We start from the raw sequence: 13189 nt of genomic DNA, 5'->3' as shown, positions 1-13189 counted from the left end.
CCTTCAGCATTTTGCATGTTAACTTGCAGGCTGCTCCTGACAAGGTTCAATGTACATTAAGCATATATGATGTGAACAATTGACTTTAGCTGCGCTTTTGGCTTGAAGACAAAATCAATGTTCAGAATTCCCTTAACTTGAAAGCAGAGCTAAGGATTTTTGATGCACAGTTGTTGTTCTTTTAAATATCTAACAAATATCCATTTGTTCTTTAACTTGGAATCTCAAACAAGTTGAGCATCACTAAATGTAATTTTAGGAAGCCATCCATGTGGCTTCAGCTATGTAGATAAAGTGCAAAGTTGAATGCGAAAATTGTGTTTTGCAGTCTTTGCCACTTTCACTCTTCTAGTATTCAAGTAAGTGTTAGTGTAGATGAGTATAGTTTAATGTGGAAGGGGGTTGTATCTGGGATGTCCAGTTAGGCATTTTGAGTTGAAATATGTCAATATCCATGTAATTTTTAAATGACTCTTGAACTCCAAACTGGCCAGGGCAAACTGAAGGACATCATAGAAGCAAGTTTTGATGTATGCTTTGGCTTTGCATGGGTTCAACCACACACACACACACACACACAAAAGGCCATCGGAAAACACTCAAACCTGTTTAGAGGCCAAGAACAAGGAAAGAAATGCAGAATTTATTTGACGGTTCACAATTTTCTTTCCTGGTTGTTCATGAAAAACACTTAGGCAGACTTGTTTTATAGTTTGATATGCAGGGAAAACTCTGAAACAATTTCTTTTAATCCACCTAAACATACAGATTCCACTTCATATATACCCAGTCAGCACATAACAGCTCTCAACCTGTTCCTTTGCTCTACATTTAGGGACTCCTCTTTATTTCACTTTTACTTCCTGGGTTAAACATAATTGCAGTTTAGAGACTAATGGTTTGGTAAGTGGCTAATAATAGGTCCGTGTTAAGGGAGGGTCCTCTAACGAGCCCTTTCATCTCTCTCTCCATCTCATTAGTAGCCGCGGTGATTAGGAGCGGGTCCCGGGGTTAGGAGGGGCACAGGGGGCCCCATTACACATCATTAGGGGCCAGTGCCAAAAGGGTCTGGAACGAACCCCATGGTGGGCACGGCCTATAGCTGGCTGCCGTACCTGCAGGCACAGACCGGCTTGATCCTGGTGTTCAGTCAATCACAACATTTTTACCTCTGCCAAAGAGGTTATATTTCCACCTCTGTCTGTCTGTCTGTCAGCAGGATATCTTTAAAATGTATCAGCAGATTTCCATGAAATTTGGTGGACAGAAAGCCCTCAGGCCAAGGAACAATTTATTAGATTTTGGTAGTGATCCAGATCTGGGATTTCCTCTATTAGACAATAATTGCTTTTTATCCATAACTATGAAACTAATCGAGAAAGAGACTTGATTCCAAATCCTAAGGGGATGTTTGCAGGCTCAAGAAATCAATTTAACTTAAAATTCAAGCGATAGGAAAAGATGCTTTGAGTGTAACAGCGAGTTGGAGAATCGTTGAGCGTTGGCAGAGGTTTGCCTTCTAGTCTCTCTTGCTTCTGCCATGCTCTCTCTCCATCTCTTTCTCTTTCTCCTTTCTCCACACAGCCGGCGTGCGCACACACACACGTACACCCAATGCACCCTTCTCCAAATTCAATTTTAAAACTTTATTTAACCCCAAGATGGACTTATGAGGTCAGCGCAGCGAGCTAAAGCCCCTAAACTCCCAATTCACTCCACACTTGAAAGAGAAGCGGAGGAAGGTTACATGTTTTGGCATGGAGGCCCGGCCGCTAAATATCTAGAGGACACAGATCTGGCTTTATTCAGATTATGAGGAGGAGAGAGGGCAGAGGGTGGAATAATTGAAGAGAAACATGAGCTCTAGCACCCAAGGGTGTGTGTTGTGTTGTCTGTGCGCGCGTGCGTGTGCGTGTGTGCCCGTGTCCACGATGTGTGTGTGTGTGTGTGTGTGCGTGTTATACACAGCTATCCATGCTGGGTTAGTGTTTCATTTAGCATGTCTTGACTGATTTGACACTCTGCTAGAGATTGAGAGCGGTAGCTTTGGCTCCAGGTCCAAGAGAGGGGTTTTATTTATTTTATTTATTTATTTTTTCTCTTTACAGTATCTGACGCTGTGCATCTCAGCGCCGCGGCCTCTGACAGTATCGCCCATGGGTGCCGGCCGCCCTCAGCCACTGTCACAGCAGAGTCTGGTGTTAGAGCAGATGTGGAGCTGAACTGAGGGAAGTGGGTCACAGCGCTGCAGGCTGTGTGCGATTCAAACAAGGTCTTATTATGCACAAGGTAAGTCATGCTTCTGTGTGTTTTTTTCTTTTACTCTTTCTATGTGTGTGTGTGTGTGTGTGTGTGTGTGTGTGTGTGTGTGTGACAAGACAGAGAGGGAGGTTAACATTGTAATGCATTGTAATGATCTCTTTCCTCCCCCAGGGGGCCTTAGAGATGACCCTTACCCTCTGAGGTCAGTCTAGCTCTCTCTCTCTTTCTCTCTCTCTCCACCTTGTTCTCCCATGTGTTTCTTTTTGTGTATTCTTTTCTGTTCTGTTCTGCATCATTCAGTCCTTTTCTTAGCACTGCTGCTTTTATTTAGTCTCTCTCTCTCTCTCTCTCTCTCTTTCTCTCTCTCTATCAGTCCCATCAGTGTCCTCTGCGGTCGGTTTTTGTAACTTGGGTTTTTTTTTTGTGAGAAGAGAGATGGAAAGAGAGATGATTTTGCGTGTGACGAGGCCTTGGGCAGACGGCTGTGTTTGATGTATTTTTTATGTGCTTAGGCTACTATTGAACGATGGAGAGGGGGAGGGGGGAGAAGGGGGGGGGGGGGGGGCAGCCCGGAGCTGCTGCACTTGAATGGGGATGTTGTTGAAGGAGAAATTGGGGGGATGGGGGGGGGGGAGGGGGATGAGGAAGAGGACGAGGAGGAGGAGGAGGATAGGGATAGAAGTGTGTGTGCGTGTGTGTGTGTGTGTGTGTGTGTGTGTGTGTGTGTGGTGGGGGGAAGGGGGTTGGGGGACGTGAGCTTTTCTGCCGCCAGCGACGACATGTCAGGGGGATGAGAGCAGGGAGGAGAGAGCGAACACTTGTTAAGTCTGTCTGATGTAGCCTCCCTATACCACACACCTCCAAACACACACACACACACACACACACACACAAGACAACAGCCGTTCCCTCAGATCTGAGACAGACAGACAATCACAAAAGCAGTCAGTCACCAGTTTGGAGAAATATCACACTGCAACAAATCCTGCAGTCTTCCCTTGAGAGGTTTGTTGCACTGGAGTTGTGATAGTGTCTGTTGGTGTTGCATTGTGGGTAACATTTTGGACACCTTTAGTGCACACCTGCTCCCCTCACAATATAGAGCTATAGTAATCCTAGAATCAATTTAGAAGGATGCAAATATCACAGTAAAACTATAAGTATATATGATAGTGACAGGTCATACCAGTGATATAATGATACAAGGAGAAAAAACACCATTAAAGGAAAAATCCATCCTTGATAGGATATCACCAATCTGTGATGCTCAATGCATTCCAGGAGTGAATTTGTGATGAAGTGTTGCAATTTACTGTTTTTGGTGTCCCCACTTTCCCTCAACCTGCCTCATCTAATTCAGTTTAGTGATTTCCTACATTTCCCAGAATGCCTTTCGACAACACCCAGAGAACAGGCGTGAACTTGTTGCATTCAGTATGTGTAGGTGGAGAGAGGAATAATAGCGTAGTAAGAGCAAGAGGGCGAGTTTGCTCCAGTCGAGAGACAGTGAGAGTCTCAAAACACAACATGTCTTGTGGCTGCATTGCATTCTGGTCTATTTTCTGCTACTGTGGGTGAAGAAATTGGTCTCTCTGCCTCTTCTACGATGGATTTCTCCCTGTTGTTGAATGTCGGCGCTTGTTCTTTGGTCCTGAGCGACTGGCGCCAAACCCTGACGTTTACTGCTGATTTTTACATAGCTGAAAGGTTTTCTGCTATTAAACTCCATTGTAGCTGCACTGCAAATATCTCAATGTGACGTCACTTCGTCTCAGAAAAATCCACCACTAAACAACATAATGGGCCCAGAAATGCAAGGTACATCGCAAATAGCTGTTTTCCTAACAGTGTGTTAGAAGTGTTTTAGGACTTTAAACTCACTATTGTGTAACACAGAAACACTATACGTCCTTATAGGAATATTATCATGATATTTCTGTGATTTCTGCCTAACCCAATGAACATACTTAAACCTTTAAGTTAGGTTTACATCACGGCTCTTGAGACATAGGCTATAGGCCAGGGTCAAAGCTTCATTTCAGGACAATACTATTACTATATATGGAATCCCAGGATGCAGCATGGCCATATGACAGTCATGCTGTGACTCCAGTTGTGTACAGTCTCATTCTCAACCCTGTTTCCCCCTTTTGTCCCCGTCCCAGCCCAGTTCAGGAAGTGTTAGTCAGTCCATTCTCCCAGAGCAACAGTGGGAGAGTGGATGGGAGGAAGGGAGGGGGAGGAGGAGGTGGGGGGAGAGGCAGAGAGGAAGAGGAAGATAAACATCACATAGGAGGGTCGGAGGAGGGGAAAAAATAGGGAGGGCGCAGTATCCAGCTTCTCCGCGGAACAGCTAACCCGTGAAGGTAAGACCAAACCAGGGCCCCATGCAAATAAGACGGGGATTTCACACGCGTCTCTTGTCAAGTCTTTTGATTTATGTAACCGGCAAATATAGGAAGGGTTTGGGTTGTTTTAACTGAGAAGGGACAGAGAGGAGACGGCACTGATATGGGGTGAGCGCCGCTGGACCAGACCGTTACATAACGCGCAATGGAGATGAATAATTCCTCTTTTTTTTGGTGTTGTTTTTTCCTCATTATTTTAATCGCTCGTCGTCCTCTATACACGGGTTATAAGGCTATGTGATTTTTTGTTTATTTATTTTTTTCATCCTTCAGTGCTTCTGGTTGTTTACGGAGCGGTAAATGTTATGCAGCTGCCGAACGCCATTGCTCGCCTTTTTCATGTTTTCTGTCGTCGTCCGTGCAAAAACAGGCATCAATTTTTAAATTTTAGGAGCATCCACTCAACAACGGGACTGCTTTGGTAGTATTTTTTGCCTCTTTTCATCGCGTTAAGGGCATCAGGATAATGTTGCATAGGAAAAGAAATAGGCTACAGACTCATTGCATAGCCTTTCCTAAGCCTCGTCTTTTCCTATGCGTTCCCTAAAAACAGACGATTAGGATATTAGATGAGGCTATTCATCACAGGACCTGCTAATGTGTCGATTTTACATGGATAATAATCGGTTTTCTCTCCTCCTCGTGATCGTCAAGCGGGCGACGCAGCTGTTCGGTTCACGCGCGCTCCCGCAGCTCGCCTCTCGGTCGCTGTCCTTCAGCACCACGTGCCCGCGCATGCATAGAGAGGGGAGGAGATGGGGATTGATTGACAGCACCCCGAAGTCAGGATTAGAGAAATTTCCATTCTAAGGAGACATGTAAATAATTTGATGCTAATAGAAGTGGAGTGCGCAGACCAGCCCGTAGTTATAGACATTATAAACAAGAAGTGGTGCGACCTAGAAGAGGAGGGGAGAGGGGAGAGGGGGTAGGGGGTGGGGGTGGGGGGGGACTTGGGCGATATCAAACATGTTTACATATCACTGGAAATGAGTTAGGCATAGTGAGCGAGTTGGATTGGCTTTAGACTGACCTTGACCTCACTGATTCTCCTTCTCTTGTCTCTGTTTCATTTCATTCCAGTTAAATAATTTAGATTTTCCTCTTTTTCTCAGTTTTATTATCAGTTCTGACTCATCTCTATCCAATTATTATACTCTGTCTTTGATTCCTTTTAGCTCTTAACTGTTGTGTTTCTTTTCCTTTCATCGCTGTAACACTTTGGTCTTCGTCTCCTTGTCGTTTCAGTGAGTCTCAGTCCAGGGCAGCGATGCTCCACCATCAGGACCGGCCCGTGAACTCGGCCTACGGAGGGCAGGGAGGCACCGCCGACGGCTCCTCCCCCTCGCTGCGGAACAGGAAGGGCGACAAGGACGGCAACTTCAACTTCCTGCCGGGCAAGGATGACGAGGGCGTCACCACGACGACCGGGAACGGAGGAGGAGGAGGAGGAGGAGGAGGAGACGAGAACCGGAACCAGATGCGTCCCCGTAACCTGAGCCCGCTGGGCCGCGACCCCCCGACCTCTTCTTCTTCTTCTTCGTCGTCGTCATCATCCGGGTTTCACCACAACCCGGGCATCCTGTCGCCCCGCTCCCGCCTGCCCTGCTGGAGCCCGCTGGAGCCCCTGCCCGAAATCGAGAGCGGGGACGACGGGTACGGCCGGGTGCCGCCCGACGGAGCGGAGGAAGGCAAGATGGAGGAAGAGACGAGGCGGGGGGTGATGATGATGATGATGACCCGAAACGATGCGAAGGAGAGGGAGACGAGGGAGGGGATGCTGCACAGGAGGAAAGGCAGCGTGGATTTCAGAGGAGGCGAGGAAGAGGAGGATGAGGACGGGCTGGAGGACAGCAACGAGTGGGGGGACAGCGACTCCGAGTTCGAGTTCAGCTACCGGTCCGGCAGCATGTCGTCCCTCAACATGGAGAGCGGAGGAGAAGGGGTGCTGATGGGAGGCTGGGACCGCATCGGGGTCGGGGAACCCAAGTCCCACCATCAGGGCGCCACGGAAACCGACCCAACCAGGAAGTGGGACGGCAGCAGCAACAGGGAACCGACCGCGAGGCGGAGGAGCGTCAGCCGCAAGACAGGAGCCGGCCCGGGAAACAGCCTCCTGGAGGAGGAGAAGGAGGACGACGACCAATCCTCGGACTCGGATGGGGAGCTGCCGGAGCTGATGGACGCCGTCTGGACGCTGCGGGACCGGGAGCGCTTCAAGGCCCAGGAGATGGAGAAGCACCAGGTGCAGCTGACCATGTACCGCCGGCTGGCGCTGATCCGCTGGGTGCGCACGCTGCAGGGCCGCATCCAGGAGCAGCAGAACCGCCTGCAGTCCAGCTTCGACGTCATCCTCACGCACAGGAAGGAGCTGCTGCGCATGGGCGCCGCCGCCGCCGTGGCCGCCGCCACACCCGCCGCCACCGCCGTCAGCCAATCGTAGAGAGAGGGGAGGCATCGAAACAGGACGTGGTGAACAGACAGGGCCGGAACGGGAACTCAACAGGCATTTTTAGGGCCGTTGGATACGATACTCTGCTGTTTGCTTGCATCCTAAAGACTTTTCCCCTGAACATAAGACAATCTCCAGTCATCCTCTCTGATTTTGACATTTTACACTGATGTTGCTGATGGTAATGATGCCATAACTTGTTTATTTCATCTTTTTTTTTTTCCTGTATTGGTGACCCACCCAGAGCTCAAATAAATGTATTCAAGTCATCTTCAAGTCAAGAGGACTTACTCCCTGCATCTACACCAAACAATGTATTGAAATGTGTGACATATAGGATGTATTATGATTAAAACAATGAGAAGAAAAGTTTATCATGAGTTTAATATAAAAATGTTTATATCAAAAATTGTTCTATATATATGTGTGTGTGTTGTTCTTGTTTGTCTCTGCTGACCCGTGAGTAGAAAATACTAACCAAAAAAGATACTGGAAAATATATAAGATTAACTGTTTTAGAAATGGTTTATACCCTGAAATGACGCTGTATATGTGGCTAATTATATGTTTATGATAAAAGAGAAGATAATAAATAAAATGACATTATGAATATCTGATAATGTTGTGTGTCCCTTTTTGTTCATGTACTTATAAGAGACCTAACTCCATCAATGATCTGACCTAATAGCATTCTTCTGACGAATACGAGTCAGGCCTGCCATTGTCTCAAATGAAACTATTTCATAATCACATGTTGTAGCTCTTCTGCAGAATTGGTTTATCTCCTCCCATCAGTAATAGATTATTTTGAAGGGTACAGTCCAAGGAGCTGGATGATAATGCCTCCTTAAAGCCAAGAGCCTTCATTTCATTGCAAATCACCATGTTGATTTGAAGGAGGGGGTTTATCAAAGCTCTCTCAGTGTAGATAGGGCCGACACAGGCCAGTTTTAATCTTCTATAGATTAGTTGTTGAAAACATGTATCCTAGCCGCTGGCGAATGACCTTTCAGTTAACAATTGCCTCTTTGTCAGCTGAACAAAGTTGGTTTTGTATCGGCTCATCACACGGGGCAGGGAGTGTGTGTTCTGCGGGGAGTGTGATAGCCGTGTGAGGAACAAGCCTCAATCTTTATGGGCATGGCTGCTGCCTCGGGCATTCCGAGAACATCTCACCTCTTCCCTTGTATGCGCGAGTGTGTGTGTCTGTGTGTGTGTATGTGTGTATGTGTGTGTGTGTGTGTGTGTGTGTGTGTGTATGTGTGTATGTGTGTGTGCGTGTGTGTGTGTGCTCGCAGAGATACCAGCCTCCTTGCCACCCTATAATCTCCAGTCTGAGCTGAGCTGGTCGCGGGGCCCTCGCCTCGCCGTGCGGCCCCCGGGGAGCCTGTCAGTCTGCGCCCCGGGGCCCTGCAGGTCCTATCCGGCCCCGGTGAACAGACGCCCGGTCCAGTTGCGCGCAAGAGCGCCAAACCCCCGGGCAAGTTTGGGATAATCCCCGGCTATGCCTCCTAACTCCTGCTTATGTTTTAAGCTTATCGCCTCTCTTGGACGCAGGCATCGCAGTGAAAGTGTGAGCGAATTTACATATTGATCCGTTGTTCGTTGGCTTCGGCTGGATATGCGCGAGGCATCAGAAAGGCGAAGCGGGATAACGGATAACATGTTTACACTGTAATTTGTCGAGATGGGGGAGCGACGCACCGGCGAGGACACAGTGGAAGAACAAAACTGCCTTTGATGGTAATTTTGTAAACCACCGCGACGTGATTTCAGGGCAGTTAGGTAACCTTACACATTCATCAAAACAAAGCTTGAAATGAGAGATGAACGAGTCTAAAAAAAACCCTCGACCTTAGGCTAGGATCCATGCAGTCAGGGTGGTATCTGCTGTCACAGGACCGGCTTCAACAAAGGGCCGCGGTTTGTCTCTCACTTTTCTTGGTTCTTGGTTGGTTGACTCCGATTTTTTAGCCTATTCTAAAACTGTTTCCTACAATATCCCAGTGCATGGCGGGTAAACTATGGCCTCCAATCTGTGAGGATCAAAAGGCAAACAAGACTAACCAATCGAAAGAAAAATATAGCCTATTATAGCCTATTTCCAGGAAAAAACCCATTAAGTTATCATTTTCTTTTCATAAAATACCCTATCTTCATATACTTTACACCAATTTGATACCACTATCTAGCCTATGATGCACACTTTAACGGTTTTGGGTTTGCCTTCCTCTACATCCTCACCCCAAACACATTCCTTGGTCTAGGTGACACTGTATAATCGGCCACACGGTAACGTGTGACCGGGTTTCCCGCTGGGCGCGGTGAGAGAGCGCAGCGCGCACCGGGAGGCGCACATATGGGTGCGCCACTCTCAATTCAATTCTCTCTTTCTGCCTCTCTCTGTCACGAAAACCCGCTAATTCAGTCAGAAATAAAACGGGGGAAAACAATAGAAGGGAATGACACTTAGTCACGGTGTTGGAGGTGTTTTTTCTGGGTTTTTTTTTTTTTTTTACCCAAAATATCCTAGGAAGCAGAAAGGCGCGCACAGCTGGCCCGGTGGCACCCACGGCGCCAAGTGTCACGGATGTGCATATGAGATTTTTGTTGCTATTTTCTAAGACAGTTCACCTGCTCGTTCATTTCCGAACAATAGTTGGTATGTAAAATGAATCGACATTTCAATTTCTAAGAAAGAATTTAGCCGCCTTCAAGGAAAAATATTTAAATCTATGGTATATAATAGTCTTATAATACTCTCATATTTTTCTATAGTTTTTGGTGTGATATTTCTATAGTATCCCTATAAAACTTTTAGGATTTTTTTTTTTTACTGCATTTCATTTTCGTAAAGCAACTTTTAAGCACGAGCAATATTGCCTTTGGTCCTCCAAAGGCAATATGGGATATGAGCATGGGCAATAAGGGATATGAATGATAATATATCTATCATTATGGATTTTAACAGGCATAACTGAAATGTCTTGTGTACACCTTCCCTTATGAAAAAAAAAATACTATAGTAATCATATCAGAAATTTAGGAGGATACCATATAAATATCACAACAAAGAATATTGGAGGTAAAAAAAAACACCATAAAAGTCACTCTAAACTCCCACAGACATACTACAAGTCCCTATAGGAATATTATAGGAATATTATATTGATTTTTCGTTAGGCTTGAGTGAACTTATATTGCCTCTGACCTAACAACAACCTTTGACTCAGGCTTACGTCATGCTTCACGTGGCTCTCGGGAACAAAGCCGTTTGAAGGGTGTGCTGCAGAAAACCCCCTGGAAACTGTTTTCACACGTCACGGACGGACAAAGCGCTGACCTGCAGGGGTCAGAGCCGCTTCTCCCCCCTCCGGAGCCTGCAGTTTACTGACGGCCAGCAGGGGGAGACACCCCATCACACAGCGTCACGAGCCAGTGGAGGCCTGCGTACAGCTCTTTGGCCTCCGTGTTGGGGACGCCAGGGGGCAGTAGTGCGCATGACGGCTGGATCCAACAGTGTGGAGCAGTGGTGTCCACAGTGGGGACCAGCAGGGATTCTTGAAGGGGGGGAAGGCATAGTTTATAGTTTAATTTCAGGATTATTTCACTCACTAGCAATAAGCACAATGATAATAACAAATGCTACATCTTTATTTGTATGACGTTTTTTGCAAAAGCAGAGTTTACAAAGTGTTTAATGTATAAGGATGGCTGTTTTATAGGTTTCACTCTTCCTGTTGTTTGGCCTATCCACCCATCTACAGGATTAAGTTATGTAATGATACTAGAAAAAAATTTGATTCTTAAAGTGAAGAAAAAATGATTTCTAAAAAGCAATAATCTAAAAAAAAAATCAAGGCACTCTCTCGAAAGTGAAAAAGCCTTTATTACACAAGCTGCAACACAATTAAAAATGACGACATAATGGTCTTCATCAGGTTTATACAGATGATCAAGTATAGCCAGCATTTAAATAAAAAACACCTTAACCTACCTATCCACACATGGGGAAATTACATGACCATATATAGGCTACAGTTAGCTACATAATTCTGCCCCAAGTTGCACTTAACACTAAAAATCTGGGACAAAATCTGGGCTCTGTGGTATAACAATGAATGTGCAAAATATTAATTACATCTTCCTGATATTGAGTTGCAGCCCCTTCTCTAACTCATCTGCTTCTCTTCATCTCCATCTCCTCCTTTGTGATTGGTATAGATTTAATAAGGGATAATGGCTTTTACCTGGATTCACCTCATTAGTGTACTTCATGAAAAGAGTTAAGTGCCCCTGATGTTTTGCACATTTAGTGTGTAAGGATGTCTGTTTTATAGCTTTCACTCTTCCTGCTGTCAGGCCTCCCCCCATCTACAGTTATATAATTCTGTCCCAAGTCACATTTAACACTAAAAATCTTCAGATTGGGATTCCTTGGGACAAAATCTTGGGTCTGCGGGTCTAATGCGCATCTGTTTGGATGTCCTTGACATGAGAAAGTTTGGGAATCCCTGGTGTTGCCTCGGCTATAGCTGCCCTGTCTGTGTTCAGCTTCTGAATAGGGTGAACATAGACCCTATTGGAGTCTGTCTCTCTCTCTCTGTGTCTCTCTCTCTCTCTGTCTCTCTCTCTCTCTCTCTCTCTCTCTCTCTCTCTCCTTCTTTCCTCTGCCTGATGTAGTGTGACAGTGTGGTAGCCCGCAGCACTCTGCTGGCGTGGAAACAATCAGCTTTGACAGAAATGGGGTGGTGGTGGGGATAGAGGGAGGTAGAGGAGTAGGGAGGGATGAAGGGAGGAGGGGGGGCGGAGGGAGGGATGGGGGGGGGGGGGTTGCGGCCGCAGGCCTGTGTATGATGAACTGGATAGAAAGACCTGTCGTCAGAGAGAAAGAACAAAACATACGTGCATACATACAGACAGACAGACAGACAGACAGACAGACAGATAGATAGATAGATAGATTCCAATTCTAAGAGTGTTTGAGGGGGAGTTATGAAACCCAATTTAATAATAGGATTTGAAAACAGACATATTTTCAGCTAATCATCTGCAAAATCACACTCTGAACTAATTTAAGATTGACTGATGTGAAAATGATTTCTGAAAACTGTGTTGAGTCTTGGGCCGTTTTGAGATGTGTGCACTCACTTAAGTTTAAGATGCAATTTGCATTGCACAGTGTCATACTGAAGAGAAAGGGCCCTGTATGACTTTAAACAGAGGGGATAGGCCTAACTGTTTAATTAAAGCTCTCATTTCAGTTAGCTAAATAATTAAATTATTATCCATTTGAATCATTTTGTTTAGTCGTTATTACTAGGCCCAACAAGCCTTAATGTATTGAAACAAATTATTCTTAGTAGATCTAGATTTGTGAATGGATTTTGTCATCGATAATGTGTGTTTCATTGTATTCGAAATTGGTTTACTTAACTTGATTAGGTCAAAATTGAAAACCATCGACAAATCGCAAATCATCAATTGACAACATTTGACAGAGGAGACAAAGGCGGAGCGAAACCCCTTTGACTGTGTGAAATATTATAGGCAAACACGTCTAATAATGTGTTGTAACAACCTGTTGACTAGAACAACAAAACATACAGCGTGTTCGGCCTATGTGACCCGTATGTCAAGTCTCCCACTTGACTCACTGACTAATTCAGTTAAAGCAATCAGGTCCATTACAAGAGCCGCTCTCAAGGCGCAGCATCCTGTCAAACTTTGATTCTTGGAGTTGTGTGTGTGTGTGTGTGTGTGGGGGGGGGGGGGGGGGGGGGGGTTACCGTAGAAGCCTGTTGGTGGGGCGGTGAGGGTTCAGCTGCCTCGTCTGCTATAACCAGCTAATAAATATGAAAACAGCAGGTTAAAACTTTTTATTCGTCCTCTGCCTGAAAGGATTATACCCTTCTATAGAGTCCCGTGAAAAATCCCCCAAACCTCATAATGCCCAATGTTGTCCCATAAAACTGTGTCGGACAAAAGACGGAGAAAGGGGGCTTTTTCACGCATAAGGGGTTTTCTCAAGAGCACATTGAGGGGAGCCCCGGCCGGGACCCGCCCA

General features: G+C 45.9%; 1 protein-coding gene across 1 annotated transcript; it reads left to right on the top strand.

The window, feature by feature from the left end:
• The first annotated feature begins 4571 nt into the window (after positions 1 to 4571).
• LOC139649069 (uncharacterized) lies at positions 4572 to 7662 on the top strand. Its single transcript, XM_071525373.1, has 2 exons — positions 4572 to 4628; positions 5919 to 7662. Exon 2 carries the CDS (start codon positions 5941 to 5943, stop codon positions 7111 to 7113), a length of 1173 nt encoding a protein of 390 aa, XP_071381474.1. The 5' UTR covers positions 4572 to 4628; positions 5919 to 5940; the 3' UTR covers positions 7114 to 7662.
• The last annotated feature ends 5527 nt before the right edge of the window (positions 7663 to 13189 follow it).

The sequence above is a fragment of the Centroberyx affinis genome, unplaced genomic scaffold (genome assembly GCF_046629955.1).
Source record: "Centroberyx affinis isolate AG114_WGS23_722 - 3 ecotype Tasmania unplaced genomic scaffold, CSIRO-AGI_Caff_v1 ptg001289l_1, whole genome shotgun sequence".
Classification (NCBI taxonomy): domain Eukaryota; kingdom Metazoa; phylum Chordata; class Actinopteri; order Beryciformes; family Berycidae; genus Centroberyx; species Centroberyx affinis.
Note: the sequence above shows the minus strand (reverse complement) of the source record. Positions and strands in the feature narration are given on the sequence as shown.